We start from the raw sequence: 17,320 nt of genomic DNA, 5'->3' as shown, positions 1-17,320 counted from the left end.
ATTTTTAAATTCATTGAACGAAGGAGGTGTATCTGAAATCCAATTTCTAGTTATTATTTTCCTAGCCACTGCTAGGATAGACCATAACAAGGGAAGCTTAATCTTTTAACACATTGAGGTACAGGTGTGTTGAATAATATAAGAGACTTAGAAATAATGAAATTATCTGTAAAAAGAGCCTGCAAAATTCATTAATTGACTTCCAGTATTCTTTCAACTTCATACAGTCATAAAACATATGAGCCCAGTCAGCATTAATTTCTACATTACATCTCTTACATAGATTATCTTTATTATTAATTTTATTCATCATCAAAGGTGTATAAAAAGATCTATGTAAAAATTTCCATGTATAAAGTCTCCAGACAATGGAAGATGTAGTTCTATAAGCAGATTCCAATATATATTGTTTATCTTGTTGAGTTGGTGGGTCCCCATTAATAGAGGTGAAATAATTCCAGTATGAATCTACATTGTAAAAGTTTCTTGTCTGATAATTTTATGTATATATGAAAGTTTACCTTTATCAGAAACTTTATGCTGTAAATTTATTATCAAGTAATCAATCAGTTTTGGAATAGATTCTTTAACTGTTATAGACATTAGATCTATTCTATCAATGAGATGTTGTCTAAAGATCTGAACCTCTAACCAGCAAGTTTCTCTTAGATCAAATTCTTGTTTTAAGAAATCTAGATTTTTAACTTTATTATCAGATATCAGCTGATACCAGTACTTTAGATTATTATCTATAGCTAAATGAGCTCCTTCAGAAGTAGATGACATAAGCATACCCTGAGTATAAATTATAGGGAATACAATAAAATTCCATTCCCTATACTTAGGGTGCATGAATATAAAGTTACGATAACTAATAATAATATTTAATGGGTAACAGACCATATGTTTAGGTGTAATAGGTGAAGTACAAAATTCCTTTAGCAACCACAACATGGAGTTATTTATAATCATATTTTTATGTGTTAAGGAGATTTTCATGAAGTGCATACTAATTAGCTCCCAATAATCTTTCCATCTTGCGACATATGACCGATCTATTAATAAAGTAATAACTTTTATAATAGAAGAGATAATATATAAATTAAAGTCTGGAAAAGAAATACCCCCTTGAGACCAGCTATTAGTATGTTTCTTTAATGCAATCCTAGGTCTATTAGGTGCCCATAAGAAATTTAACATTAGTGTATTCAGTTTCTTGATAGTTATTTTTGTAGGTGAAAGTATTATTGATTGTATTAAGTATAAAATCTTGGGGAATATTATCATTTTAATAATTGTAAGTCTCTCCTCCATAGTAAAAAACATATTATTCCAGGTATTAAAAGATTTTGTATATTAAGAAAACAGGTATTATAGTTATTATATATAATAGATTTAATATCTTTAGATAGTATTATACCTAAATAAGTTATCTGACCTGAGTTGGGTACATATTTAGTAAAATCACTAATGAGAGTATTTTTTGTGTATATATAGGTAGTATTTTAGTTTTTTCTTCATTGAATATTAAACCAGAAATACTTTTAAAATTCATCATTTTATCAAATAAAGACTGCATAGAAGAATTAGATCCTGCTGATGTAATTAGAACATCATCTGCAAAAAGTTGAATTTTTGATGTTGTATTTTCTTCTATTTCAAAACCCTCTATGTCAGTACTGTTTCTAATCAAATTAGCCCAAGGCTCCATTACTAAAGTGAATAATAGTGGAGAAAGTGGACATCCTTGCTTTGTACCTTTAAGAATGGGTATTTTTGTGAAACATATGTTCCTACCTTAATATAAGCCAGCGTTCCTTTGTATAAATGCTCAATTAAATTTACAAATGCATCAGAGAATTTGTGCATTTCAGTAAGGTAAACAGATAGTCCCAACTTACTGAATCAAATGCTGAACCTATATCAAGACTAATAAGTGTTAAATCTTTCTTTTTCCTATTTGCAAAATCAATTAATGTTAAAGTTCTTCTTATATTATCAAAAGTATTTCTATTTACAATGAAGCCCGTCTGATCTATGTCTATAATGCCGGGGATAATTGTCTTCAATCTATCAGCAAAAATACTCATAAACATTTTATAATCAACATTAAGTAATGAGATGGGTCGATATGAAGAACATCTAGTTGGATCTTTATTAGGTTTTAAAATTGGTGAAATAAATGTATATTGCCAAGATGGGGGGGTTATTAACTCATGGCAAGACATCTCAATATACATCTCTGAGAAATACTTCATCTGTGCCTCATGCTCTGATGATAATGCCAGGTGGCCATTATCTCATCTTCAAATGTGTGACACTGAAGACTTGGTGTTTTGATAACAAAAGAAACTTCAAATTCCATTGGAGGCTGAATCACCCATAACCCTATGCATGATAGCATGGTGCTACCTTTGGGTATTAGCTTGTTCAATTGTCAAGACATTGAATTTTCAAGGTATCAAAAAATATGATAACGTAGTATACCACGTATCATATAGGCTACTCTCCTAACTACAAACAGGTAATCTAAAATCCCAGGTTTTGAGAAGTAAGTCCATATCCCAATGTCAAGACCAGTGGAATCAGTCCATAAATGAGCCCCCCTTTAATAGATAGAGAGATAGACAGAGAGATAGATGAATAACAAGTTAAATAAATCTCTCTTACTAAAGCTTCAGTGAACTTGATTACATGGTTTCAGGTACTATGGGTTTGGACACACAGTGCCTCATGCCAAGGGAAGAAGGGGCTTCATTCCTTGACAACGATGCAAATTATCTTTTAGGAAGCAATTCCCTAGAGAATGATGTATAGAATCATATAATTTTTATGCCATACAATAGCTTACAAGTTAAACTAATACAGTCACTGAGAACTACAGAAGATGAAGGGCAATTAAATGCACACTGGGTTAACCGATACTTACTTGCTCTGTAGAGATGGATCTCTCATCCCAAGCTGAAAATGCTGAGTCCTAGATGCTTTTAGAGAGTTGACTACATTCTGAAAGAATTCGTCTTCACTGATGTTGTACTAAATGGTAAACATAAGAAAAAGTCAGTCAGAGAAGATCAGAATTAGTAGGAGGGAATCCCTAAACCCTACAAGGTAATGTAATATTAGGCTCAGTATTTTTAAGATATAATGTTGATCTAGTTCTTTAATTTGTTTTCATTTTACTATAGCATGTTTCTGAATTTAGTGAATGATTATGTACTACACAACTATGACTGAAAGTGAAAATGTCAGTTTCTAAATAGTGCCATGTATTGATACTAAACATTCTTATATGTCAAGGTATTCATGTTTAAAATAACAATGACAAAAAGCTGTGCCACTGGATCAGCAAATGTAAATTCGGTTTTAATGCCAAATGTATAAAAGGCTCCATTCCTAAGCATTTTGTTAGACATTTTAGTACCAATACATCAACATATCATAAGGAGGCATTACCTCCTGAGGCACTATCATTTGGATGAGATGCCAAACCAAGGTCCCAGCTGTTCAGCTAGTGGCAATTTGTCTAAAAGTTAAAATATGCTAAGCATCTTCTGAAAAAAGAATACACATTATCTGTACTTATAAATTACACTAAATTACACTAAAAGCATCATACACTGTTGTTCATATCTGAATATAAACATAGGACTGTGTTTACTAGTGTATCAATTACAGTAATGGAAAATAAACAGAAAAGCAAAAAAGGTATTAAAAAAAAACATGTAACAAAGCTGCCAAAAGTAGATAATTGCTTCTTACACTTTTATGATTATCATTTTTCTTCCTTTTCATTACATAAGTAAAACACTACATATATACATATATTCCATCATCTGTTTTACACCATTATGCATTTATGATTAATTTATCACTTCTCTTTCCCTTTATTATTATATCAGTAAAATACTATACACATATACATGTGTGTGTGTGTGTGTGTGTGTGTGTGTGTGTGTGTGTGTGTGTGTGTGTGTGTGTGTGTGTGTTATATATATGTGTGTGTGTGTGTGTGTGTGTGTGTGTGTGTGTGTGTGTGTGTGTGTGTATAGTGTGTGTGTGTGTGTCTGTGTGTGTGTATACACATTATGCAAAAAAAAAACATTACTAGTTCAACCATCTAAACATAGACAAAATACTGAAAAAAAACCCGAATAAGCTACACATGCTCTGAAACTAACTTTGAATTATGCAAATTAAACAAGCAATGCTTTTTCCAGGGTTGTCAACTCTGATATTATAGTGATCTCATACAAAAGTCTTACAGCTTTACTGTCGACATCATAAAGCAGGCAGAAAAGCTCTTACCTTAAACATCAGTTGACCAATATCATTGCTATCATATAGATACGTACATACATATATATATATATATATATATATATATATATATATATATATATATAGATAGATATATATATATATATATATATATATATATATATATACAGATCTACCCGACAACACCAAAAGCACAAAAGGCCGACAACGAGATCACCAACTCCACAAAAATGAAAGTGCAAAAACACGAAAGTTCACATGCCCGACAAAGCACAATCCCGACAGTTAACAAAACAAAACAAATACCCCGTTCCGAAAAACACACACACAACACAAGCACACCAAAAACCTGATAAACCTACCCTAAACCTTACATACACAACTATCTATGCACTAACCTTAACCTAAATCCTAACATTAAGGTCCGTCACTATTGCACACTTACCTTACCTGCACCCTAACCCTAAAGTCCGTCACTATCGCACACTTACCTTACCTGCACCCTAACCCTAAAGTCCGTCATTACTGCACACTTACCTTACCCGCACCCTAACCCTAAAGTCCGTCATTACTGCACACTTACCTTACCTGCACCCTAACCCTAAAGTCCGTCACTATCGCACACTTACCTTACCCGCACCCTAACCCTAAAGTCCATCACTATCGCACTCTTACCTTACCTGGACCCTAAACCTAAAGTCCGTCATTACTGCACACTTACCTTACCCGCACCCTAACCCTAAAGTCCATCGCTATCGCACACTTACACAGTCGCGCTTGTTTTGCATGTTGGTGTTTTCGGCATCGGGATTTCGACTTGTCGGTTATTTCCATTGTCAGTCTTCCGGTGTCGGTCATCTCATTGTCATTGATTTGGCTTGTCAGTCTTCTCAGGTGGACCTACATTTATATATATATATATATATATATATATATATATATATATACATACACATTCACACACACACACACACACACACACACACACACACACACACACACACACACACACACACACACACACATAGATTGAGACCAAAAACAGAGAAACAACTGCCACATACATTACAAGTATCATCTATGTGTATACAGTGTGTGTGACGTTACACTGGAGTCAGCAAACTAAGCCATCATTACAACTGTGACAAACCAAAATGCTGCAAGCCCAGCTAGCTGGAGTTTTGTAAATAATTATGTCACTTGAAAATATTAATATGATTTATATAGAAATGTGACACCGCCAGCCCAGCTATATGGAATTTTGTAAATAATCATATGTCATTTGTGAATATTAATATGATCCATAGACTTGTCTTACAAATGTAAGAGAACTTTTAGTTATGTACTCACCATAACTTTAGATGTTTGGAATCCATCTCGCCTACATTCTGTACTGATGGGCTCGGAGCCGATCCCTCGGCTCCGACTCGGCACGCTTATGCTATAGAGCGAGGCCTCTTATTGGCTGAGCTATCTTTATCCCAGGATGCACCACCACTAATCCCCCAGATCTTGTTTGTCCGCATTCATGCACACATGCACAACTGTTTATATAACATTGTTAGATGTTTCAAGATGAAACAACAGGATTCGGACCTTCTGATATCCTCTGATCTCCAAGGAAGGGGGAAGGAGGGTGGGTTATTAGGAATGTAGGCGAGATGGATCCCAAACATCTAAAGTTATGATGAGTACATAACTAAAAGATGTTATGTGATCCTATCTCGCCTACATTCTGTACTGATGGGACAGCGTCCCTAGCACCTACATCCCGGGAAGCTCACTGGAAAACACTCCTGAGCACTGTGGAACCAAATGAAGCTCGTCCTCTAGATGCCACATCCAATTTGTAGTGGGAAATAAAAGTGTGCGGGGAAGACCATGTAGCCGCAGCACAAATGTCACTAATGGCAAGTTTAGAATGAAAAGCTATCGGAGTAGCCATAGCCCTTGTAGAATGAGCTTTGACAGAGGTGGTAATACAGTCCCTGATCCATTTGGCAATAGTGACCTTTGTGACGGCTTTGCCCAATTTATTGTCTGCAAAGGATACAAACAACTGATCTGTTTTCCTTGTTTGTTTGGTCCTGTCTAAGTAAAAATGTAACTGTCTGTGGACATCTAGTGTATGGAATATGAATTCTGCTTTGCTAGAGTATTTTGGAAAAAAGACTGGAAGTTCTAACGATTGTTGTAAGCAAAAACTAGAACAAACTTTAGGGACAAAGGAAGGATTTGGCCTGAGGGATACTCTGTCTTTGTGAAAAACCAAGTACGGGGGTTTTACTGACAAAGCTTGAAGCTCTGAAACTCTTCTGGCAGAAGTGATTGCCACCAGAAAGGCTGTGTTCCATGATAGAAACATTAGATCACATGTAGCCGCCGGTTCAAAGGGGAAGGAAGTCTCGTAACACTATATCGAGATCCCATGGAGGTGCAGGATGAGAAATCGGAGGTCTTAATAGAGCAGCACCTTTCAAGAAGGTCTTACACAATCTGTTGCTCATTAAAGGTGGGTCTATGGATTCGTGAAAATTGGAAATCGCTGCCAATTGTACCTTGATGGTAGAAACTGAAGAGCCTTGATTGAAGAGAGAAGTTAAAAATTTTAGTACTTCTGCCACGGGAATAGAAATGGGGTCCAGGCCCTGGAGTTGAGCCCAAATAGCAAATCTTTTCCATTTGCTAGAATACAGTTTCTTTGTAGCAGACTTATGGGCCGAAGATAATATGTGTACAACATCTGGATCCAATGTATGACTCCTGACTATAGTCGGAAGAGGAGGAGCCAAGCCGTCAATTTTAAGGTGTGTAGGGACTGGTGGAATAGTCCTGACTGATGAACCAGTAGGTCTGGGATCTGATCCAGGAACCATGGACCTTCCAGAGCATATTTCCGAAGATAGGGAAACCATACTTGACGAGGCCAGTAAGGAGCAATTAAGATCATTTTGCTCCCCAAGAGATGCCTTTTGAATCACCCTGGGAAGGAGAGGAACTGGAGGGAAGGCATAAAGCAAGCCGGTGGGCCAAGGATGGACTAATGCGTCCATGGGGCTCTTCCCCGGAGCCGGGGTTAGGGAGAAGAATTCTTTGCACTTCGCATTCAGAGGAGTCGCGAAGAGGTCACAACACGGAACTCCCCATTCGCTGAAAATATGACTTGCAACTGTCATATTCAGAGACCATTCATGAGGAGAGAGGATGGTTCTGCTCAATCTGTCGGCTATCACATTGGACTTGCCCGGTATGTGAGTAGCCACTAGGAAGCGTTTGGTCGAGACTGCCCATTCCCAAACTCTCATGGCTTCTCTGCAAAGAGGATAGGATCTGGTCCCTCCCTGTTTGTTCAGGTACCAGACAACTGACATGTTGTCTGAGTGAACAGCAATTATGCCCTGAGGGAGATAATCGTGAAGGGCTTGAAGGGACAGAAGTACTGCCCTCATTTCTAGGATGTTGATATGAAGAAGAGTCTCTTCCAGGTGCCATTTGCCTTGGACTGACCTGCCCAGGGAATGCCCCCCCACCCCATCTGGGAGGCGTCCGTGGTCAAAGTGGCCGCCGGAGGAGGTAGAACAAAGGGTCGTCCCTGATCCAAATTGGAGGGCACTAGCCACCAGCGAAGGTCCCGTTTGCAAGATTCCGTGATCCAGATGAGGTGACTGAGAGGGAGTTCCTGCAAGGACCACTGAGCTGAAAGAAGCCACTGGAGGATTCTCATGTGCAACCTTGCCAAGGGGACTAGAAGAACCGTGGCAGACATGGATCCCAATAGCTGCAGGACCATCCTGGCTGGAGCTTTGGACCTGGGAAGCAAGGCTCGAACTTGAGTCTGTATGGTTTGTATTCTGTCTGTAGGTAGATAGACCCGCATTCGGTTTGAGTCTATCTCTACCCCTATGAATCTTATTCGTTGAGATGGCAGCAACACAGACTTTGGCCAATTGAAGGTGATTCCAAGGGAACTGCCCAGTGATATAGTGGCTTGAAGGCTCTGCAGTAGTAGATGCCTGGAGGTGGCAGTTAGGAGCCAGTCGTCTAGATATGGAAACACCTGGAATCCTAGACTTCTCAGGTGAGCAGTCACGACTGCCAAACACTTGGTGAACACCCTAGGGGCTGTGGTGAGACCAAAGGGCAGCGCACGGAACTGAAAATGACTGCCTCCTAGGCTGAAGCGCAGATGTCTCCTGGACGCTTGATGTACCATGATATGGTAATAAGCGTCCTTGAGATCTATGGAGCACATCCAAACACCCTTCTCCAGCAACGGGAGAATGGTTTGTAGTGTGACCATTCGGAACTTGGACTTTCTGACTGAACGGTTTAGGATGCTGAGGCCCAAAATGGGCCTCAAGTCCCCGGTCTTTTTTGGCACCAAAAAGAATCTTGAGTAAGTCCCTAATCCGATCTGGTCTGCGGGGACCGGTTGGATGACTTTTTGCAGCAGCTTTAAAACTTCTGAGGCTGCAGTATCCCGCTGACTGGGTGGCGGGTCCGGGATTTTTTTGGACTGAGGGGGGGGGGTGAGAGAATGGGATGGAGTAGCCTCCGGCGATAATTCGAAGCACCCATCGGTCCTGAGTGATACCTTCCCAGGCTTTTAGGTGCTTCGGGAAACGACCCCCGACTGGCTCCGGAGCTGCACAGCCGGGCAATCCCTCAGGGACTGTGAAAGGTTGAAGAGCCACGAAAGGACTCGCGGTCTCCAGTGTTGCGAGGGCCTCTGCCGCCTCTAGGACGGCGTCTTCCGGAAGAATTTCCCCATCCCCTGCCTCTGGAAGGGGGATCCTCCTGCTGAGAGGGGTAAGGCTTCTGAGATCTATGGAACCACATCTTCCCTCCTCTTTTAGCCTTGGGATAAGGCCGAAAGGGAGTGGAAAATCGTGCCCCTACGGCAGTCAGAGTCTTACCCTCCTGTTCACAGCAGGTCAGTGTGTCCTTTAACTTGGGTCCAAACAGGGAGGACCCATCAAAGGGGGCGTCGGCAAAGGAAGACTTAAAGGCCTCCGCGAAATGACACAGGCGGAGCCAGGCTTGTCTCCATAGAGCAATGCCTGTACCCGCCGCTCTACTACTTCGGCCGCATAAGAAATGAGCCTCATGGACGAGTTTGAGATGGACGACATTGTAGCCAGCTGAGAGCCAACCGTCTGGGCCAGCTCCTCAGGCAGGTTACCCAAGAGGGTATCGGATAGTTTCTTAATCAGATCCCTCTGAAATCTAGTAAAGTGCGTAAGGTAGTTCAAGGACCTCAAAGTAAAGGCCGCCAAACTCAGGGTGCGCTTCCATCGATCCATGCTCCTAGACTCCTTATTAGGAGGATGGACGGACGTCGAAGCCTCTGCTACATCTTGCTGGGTAGCAGATGCCACCACCAAAGCATCTACAGCCACACCTTTAGTCAGAAACTCTTTTCAGGGGTGCCGAGGAACTTATTCGGACAAGCAGGCACCGGTTCCACAGAGTCTGGGTGTTCCCACGCCCTTCGACAGATCAAATCCAAGAGCTCATCGAAGGGCGGAGACACCCAGGAGGCGGAGGGCTGAGCCCCGAAAGCCTTCAGGAACACCGACTCATCAGCAGAGGGTGGTTTGGACTGCCAGCCACCTCGTTGTTTTAGGGCTTCCAGGATGTCTGCAAAGGAGACATCATCTGAGGACGACTTAGGGGACCCCTCTGCATCATCGAGATCAGTGTCTGATGTAAGAGACTCGTCAGGGGAGTCAACGTGTTTCCTCTTGCATGATCTCTTCCTGGGGGGGTTCTTCCGAAGAGGCTTCAGAAGGACCTCCAGGAGGGGGAGAAACCCCAGTGGGGGTAACCTGAGGCTCCGGGGCTCCGCTGTCTAAGGACAGGGGGACTGCCAAAGACCCAGTCTCGGTATGCAGGGAAGGAGCTGGGGAAACCGTGAAGGTAGCCAAGGAAGATTTGGCTAACGCACTCCTCACAGCCCTGAAGGCGGGACCACCAGAATCCTGGGGGGGGGTCCCACCTCCGTGGCCACGACAGTGGATGGCACTCCCGCCGCCGACGCACCAAGAGGGAGACCTGGGACTGAAAGCATCAGTCCCGAAGCCTCCCCCCCAGGGCCGAAGGAAGAAGTCCGTGTACTGAACTCCGACCCAAGAGCCGGAGTTGGAGCAAGGGTCGGACCCGACCCTAAAACCTCCACCAGTTCCACCAGCACCGGCTCCAACGGTGCCGAAGCTGTTGGAGGAGGAACCATAGTAGGGAAGTGGACCATCGGCTCCGAAGCCGAATGGGTTGGAGCCGAAACTAGCTTTTGGAACACCGGAGACTGGAAGAGTCTAAGGAGCACCCTGTCGATGTCCGAATCAGACATCTTGGATGATCTAGAGGATACCGATCGGGCCCGAACCGATTTCTCCATCGGCTCCGAAGGACTCGGGGACCAGCTCCGAATGGACTCTACCACTATCGGCTCGAGGAGATCTTAAGGCAATTTCCTCGGTGCCGATAAGGACTTCGCTCGAGGGGAAGAGTCTGAGCCGGTAACCTTATCGGCTCCAATATCAGTGGAGCCGATGAAGGTGACCGCTCTCGATGCCCCAGTCCTCGGCTCCGAAACCAGAGGGTCGAGGCTGGAGGCATCGAGGCAGACCGTTCGCCTCGGCTCCAAGTCCGTGGAGCCGATGGAGAAGTCTGCTTAGATTTTTAGCAGTCGGTTCCGACTGACTGGTCGGAGCCGACTTTCTTCTTTTGAAGGAGAAGGAGAGGAAGATAAAGCCTCCTCGAAGGATGGCTTAATTAACCCCTTCAGGATTCATTTGTTTTTCCTCTCCTGGAGGACTCTAGATGAAAAGGCGTGACACATGCTACGATTCTTGTAGGTGCTTGGCGCCTAAGCAATAGGACGAGGAGTGGTCGTCGTTATGGACATCTTAAAACCACACCTCATGCATTTTTTAAACCCGGAGGGTTTGTGTTCTTTTGACATGGCCAAAATAGCCCAAACACAGTTGTCTGCAGCAAAAAGAAAAGTTTGTCACAGTATGAATATATATCTTATCTCTTTTTTTTTTTTTTTAAATCTGCACAAGTACAGTACAACGAAAAATTATACAAAGAGAGAGAGATAGAGAGAGTCAAGACCCTCTAACTTAAACGGGTACTTGACCCACAAACGAAAAACCAAGAAAGTAAAGCAACAGGGGAAGGCCCCTCTAACTAAAACGGGAAACCTTCCCTTTGCGAAAACACACAATTTCTCAACAGAAATCTCAAATACACACTCAAAACACAAGAATAGCTGTTAAAACAGCTTTTGGGTTGAAATTCAGCAAATTTCTGACAGGAAAAGCCTAAAAAAATTAGTACTTAGCCCAGCCAAGTTGAGACCACGTCTATGCTTGTAAGCGGCAAACGAGATCTGGGGGATTAGTGGTGGTGCATCCTGGGATAAAGATAGCTCAGCCAATAAGAGGCCTCGCTCTATAGCATAAGCGTGCCGAGTCGGAGCCGAGGGATCGGCTCCGAGCCCATCAGTACAGAATGTAGGCGAGACAGGATCACATAACATCTATCTGTTATGTGTATATTAAACTACTGGTGCAGAAGTATGTGTTCAACTGTATGTTATGTACTGAGCTTCAAGAATGCAACCACAGTGTACCCTTCTGGAAAAGAGCAGAAATGTGCATAAACTATATACCCATGCAGATGTGTGTTTTAATGGTAGAAATTGAAACATACAGAGTTAACTTGCACAACTCCAAGAAAATAAGTTGAAATTGTTTACGACTGTGCTATAAAAGTTAGTTAATGCAAAGAGACACAATGTCTATGTTTGGAGGTTTACTTGTTGTGTTAAAACAGAAATAATTACTAGGTTTCAAATGTAAAAGTGTTTAAATATTTTATGACTTTCAGTTCTAGGCAAACTTCTGAGAGATATGTACCTCTGACACAGAGGTGCTAAATTCTAAGTTTCTGTTAGCCTGGGAACTGAAGGCAGGTGACAAAGAGTGAAGTCATCCCAGCTAACCCAGCAGTAATATGTATCATTAATTTAAGAACTATCTCAGAGAGTGAGTCTGTGCATTTTGTATTTGTCTTTGAACCTGAAAACATACATCTTCAGCACTTCTCATCTGCATTTGCCTTGCTCTGTAAGTAAGATTTAGGTACAGTACTTATTTTAGAGATAGCTAGGAATATAGTAAAGATTAGTTTAGATGTTTTCTGTCTTCATTTGAGACTGTCCTGTAATGTTGTTTTAAAATGTTTCCTGTGATTCTGAACTCTGTAGTCGCTGTGCTGAGTTATTGAATATTGTCTTGTTCTTTTATTATTTATTATTAAATATAGTTAAATCTTTTAGTTGTGGCTGGTTTGTTTAGAGATCTTTAAGCTCTTAGAGTACTTACATAGGTATTTGGTGACACTGTATGGGCCACTCCAATAGCAATGAAAGCATTGGTCACACTTACCATTTGGATAATAGTAACATTACACAGTAGAATTGGTTTCCCTTTGGGAATGGTCTTAAAGTAGCTGATGAAGGGATCTCGTGGCAGTGCTAACTACCTCATGGCCTGGGCAAAAGTGGACATAGCTAGTAAACCTGTGCTAGCCTTTCCTAGGGGTGTGTTTGTGTATACATCAAATCTCAAAGTGTGTGTGTGTGTGTGTGTGTGTGTGTGTGTGTGTGTGTGTGTGTGTGTGTGTGTGTGCGTGTGTGTGTCAGCTACATGGGCAGGGACAAGAAGCACTGGTTGGACAGAGAGAATGCTGGAAGTACTTGGCTTAGAACCCTGGCTAAGGAATCAACTCTATAGCTGTGCCAGTGGGGAGTCTTATTGGGGATCTGGAGAAAGAGGGAGAAACCAGCCCCAGACTGAGTGTGATCTCTGTGTGCTCTTAAGGGAAATTGTACTTTACTGTGTGTGTGTGTGTGTGTGTGTGTGTGTGTGTGTGTGTGTGTGTGTGTGTGTGTGTGTGTGTGTGTGTGTACTTGTCATCCTTCCAATGTGGACGTCCCTCACTGGTGTTAGTGGTGAGGATTGAGGCTCCTTGATTACTGGGGCCAGTGCAGCGGCATCACAATAACATCCATTTAAAACCATTCAGAGTTAATGTCAACCCATGCATGTTACTTATTAATGGAAATAGAAGTAGGTTCATAAGTTCATAGGTATATACTAGGCTAACGACCACTGGCAACCTTATAAGTCTAGCCTTGCAACTTAATATGACCCACAAATCTGATTTATGCAGGGGGTGATATACTGACTGCTTCTACCCATTACAGACGTAAGCTCTAGGCCATGGATGAATTTCTGATTACCCATGTATTGGTCCAAGTTGTGTGTAAATAAGGATAGGAAGAAACTCTGCTTCAAATGGATGGAGAGCTTGTTGCAAAGAAAAAGAAGTTATGTTCTTACCATAACATTCCTGCTGTGCTGTTGATCTTCATTCATTCATGAAGGATGGGTCTCGGTTCCATCCTTGGAATCAACTCAGACATTATAACAAGCTTGCACCAGCCAAAAAACACTCAAGTTAAGGATACCCATAGTGCCCCTCTCCTCATCTCCTCAGATCGAGTTTGCCCACAAGAAAAGAAGGCGGAGGTCTTGTCTGAGCAAATACCCTATCATGAAGATAGAACAAAATCCAAACCTCCAGAAGTCTTTCGAAGGGAGTAGGAGGGTGGGATGTCATAAACAAATGAAGGTCAACAATACAGATGGAAGGTTATGGTAAGAACATAACTTCTTTATCTGATGTTGCTAATCTTCATTCATTCATGATGGATGGGACATGTCCTTAGCTACTTTCTTTCCTGGGCAGCCCTGTGGAAGGATATTCCAAAGTACCAGTGAGTCAAAGGATGCTCTCCCCCTGGAGACCAAGTCCAATTTGTAATGAGTTATAAAGGTATGAGGAGTAGCACATGTGGCTGCTGCACAAATGCCATTCATGGAAGCTCTGGAATGAAAAGTGAATGAAGTAACAACTGGTCTGGTCGAGTGCACCTTAATTTTAGTTGTTAGATGCATTTGGTTTTGTTGGTAGGCAAAGGAAATACAGTCACTCAGCCATTTAGCCAAAGTTACTTTAGTAACAGGTTTTTCCAATTTGGGTCCTGAAAAGGACAAGAACAATTGGTCAGATTTTTGTACTGATTTAGTCCCATCCAAGCAGAAGCGGAATTGTCTATGCACATCAAATAAGTACAAACAATATTCTCCTTTATTAGAAAAATTTGGGAAGAAAACTGGCAAATCACTGTATTGATTAATACTCAATTCCAAGACAACTTTGGGTAGAAAGGATGGATTAGTCCGAAGTGATGCTCTTTCTTTTTTGGGAAAAACTATGTAAGGGCGTTTTACGCACAAGGTCTGTAATTCTGATATTCTTCTTGCTGAGGTAATTGCTACCAAGAATAAGATTTTCCAAGACAAAAATTTCATATCGCAAGTGGCAGCAGGCTCAAAGGGAGGATGAGTCAAACTTTGAAGGACCAGTGTCAAATTCAAAGGTTCAATTGGCTCTTTGAAGGGTGGTTTAATATGTGTGATTCCCTTCAAGAAGGTTTTACAGACGTGGTGAGATATTAAAGAGGAATCTTGAAAACCATTATGTAAGTTTGAGATAGTTGCTAAGTGGACATGAATAGTAGAAGCTGAAGCTCCTGAATGGAGATGACTCAATAACTACTCCAAAACTGAACTAACTGAAGCTGAAAGGGGTCCAGTCCTTTTCTCAAGACCAAAACATGAACCTGTTCCATTCGCTAAGATAAATTTTTCTGGTGGATGGTTTATGGGAAGCCAGAAGAATCTTTCATACAGGGGAAGATAGAATATTTTGCCTGGCAATTACTGGAAGTGAAGGAATCAAGCTGTCAGCTTGAGGCTCGATAGATCTGGGTTGATCAACCCTTGTGGATGTGACAGTAATCCCGGAGTTGGCTCCAGAGTCCAAAGTCAGTGAACCAGGTGAGACCAAAGCAAAGGGAACCAGACTTGTCAAGGCCAATAGGGTGGAATGAGGATGACCCTGCTTCTCAACCGAAGAGCTTTCTTTAGAAATTGTGGGATCAGAGGAAAGGGAGAAACGGCATAAAGCAGTCCCGTGGGCCAATCGTGTACTACAGTGTCCCTTGGGGACTCCCCATGATGGGTGATTAAGGCAAAGAAGCTGCTGCATTTGTGGTTGGTGGGAGACATGAATAGATCACAGCAAGGCTGACCCCAGTGACTGAAAGTCTGTGCCACTATGACAGGGTGACATGAAGCAAGAGAAAGCATCTATTCAGTTTGTCCACAATCACGTTGGAATCCCCGAGAATGTGAGTTGCTATCAGAAAGCAGTTGGAAGATATTGCCCATTGCCAAATTCTCACAGCATCTCGACACAATGGGTAGGATTTGGTTCCCCTCTGTTTGTTGATATATGAGACAAATTACATGTTGTCCAACTGGATAGCAATTGTCCCTGATGGGAGGACAGACTGGAATGCTTGCAATGTCAGAAGCACCACCCTCAGTTCTAGGTCACTGGTATGCAAGTTGGCCTCCATGAGGGACCAAGTGCCTTGGACTGTCTTTCCCTGAAAATGCCCCCCACCCCATCAGGGATGTGTCCATGGTCACTATGGCTTTGTGCTGAGAGGGTGAGAAGGGGGGGACTCCATAATTTCTTTTCTGGCATCATCCACCCATTCAAATCTTGTTTGCAGCAGTTTGTTATGTGGATCAGAAAAGACACAGGGTGTGTTAAAAGGGGCCATTGTGATGCCAGGAGCCATTGTAGTAGTTTCATGTGTAGTCTTGCTAGAGGAACTGTAGTAATTATTGCTGCCATTGATCTTAGAAATTGAAGAACTGCATGAGCTGGGACTTTGTCTTGAGAGAGTATCACTTGGAGTTAAGATCTCAGTCTCTGGAGTCTGTGAAGCAGAAGGGTGACCAGGCAAGAATATGTGTCAAATGTCACTCCTATGAACTCTAGACTTTGAGTAGGTACTAGTTTTGACTTTTCTTCACTTATTGAGATCCCTAAGGATCTTGCTAGTTGTAGAGTGCAGTGCAAGGCGAGAGGCAATACACGCTTGGTAGGGGTGGTAAGGAGCCAATTGTCTAGATATGGAAATACCCGGAATCCTTGCAGCCTCAACTGAGCTGTTACCACTGCCATACATTTGGTGAACACTCTGGGGACTGTGGAGAGACCAAAGGGCAGCGCCTGAAATTGTTAGTGATTGGCTCCCAGCCAGAAGTGTAGAAATCTCCTGGAATGTTTGGCGATTTTTATATGATAATACTCATCCTGGAGATCTACTGAGCACATACAGTCATCTTTCTCCAAAAATGGAAGGATAGACTAAACCGTGACCATCTGGAATTTTGTCTATCTGATGAACTTGTTTAGAATGCTAAGGTCCAAAACTGGGCTCCAGTCCCCTGTCTTTTTTGGCACTAAAAAGAACCGTGAGTAAAATCCGGATTCTATCTGGTCTGGTGGGACTGTTTGGATGACTCTTTTTAGAAGCGGCTTTTGAACTTCCTGTGCTGCTGCATCCCATTGACTGGGTGGAACAATGGGGATTCACCTTTGCAGCCTCGGGTAAAGATCGAAAGGGATGTGAGAACCTCTGGTAATTATCGTCTGCACCCAAGAATCTACTGTTATGGAATGCCAGGCTAGGTGATGCAGAAAAAATAGTCCCCCGACTACTTCTAGAGGCAAGTAATTGGGCCACTCTTCAGGAATGCTGGTAGGGTTGCCCAGAGAAAGAATCTCTGGACCTCTGGTTATGCAGATGCCCTCTGCCTTAGGGAGGGTGTCTTCCTGATGAGTTCCTCCCTCTGCCCTGGGGGAAAAACTCACCACGTGTGTCACGGAAAGGACCTTGAGATTTTCTGAACCACATCCTTCCACTTCTCTGATTCCTAGAGTAGGACCGTTAGGGAGTGGAAAAATGTACTCCCACAGCAAACAGGATCTTGCTGTTCTTTTTACATCTGGCTAATATGTCTTTAACCTTTGGGCCGAAAAG

At 42.2% G+C, this 17,320-nt stretch overlaps 1 protein-coding gene across 2 annotated transcripts in view; it reads right to left on the bottom strand.

Moving 5' to 3' along the window:
• The window catches only part of LOC122808703 (endothelin-converting enzyme 1-like), a 1,298,251-nt gene that overhangs the window by 513,995 nt on the left and 766,936 nt on the right, over nucleotides 1-17,320 (bottom strand). For both annotated transcript variants that reach the window (XM_044079690.1, XM_044079691.1), the window contains one exon: nucleotides 2,930-3,036. In XM_044079690.1, the coding sequence (XP_043935625.1) occupies nucleotides 2,930-3,036 (107 nt within the window). The remainder of the gene's footprint in view (nucleotides 1-2,929; nucleotides 3,037-17,320) is intronic.

This window comes from Protopterus annectens, chromosome 8.part0 (genome assembly GCF_019279795.1).
Source record: "Protopterus annectens isolate FY-2018-M chromosome 8.part0, PAN1.0, whole genome shotgun sequence".
NCBI lineage: Eukaryota > Metazoa > Chordata > Ceratodontiformes > Protopteridae > Protopterus > Protopterus annectens.
The sequence above is the reverse complement of the archived record's forward strand: the minus strand, read 5'-3'. Positions and strand labels throughout refer to the sequence as shown.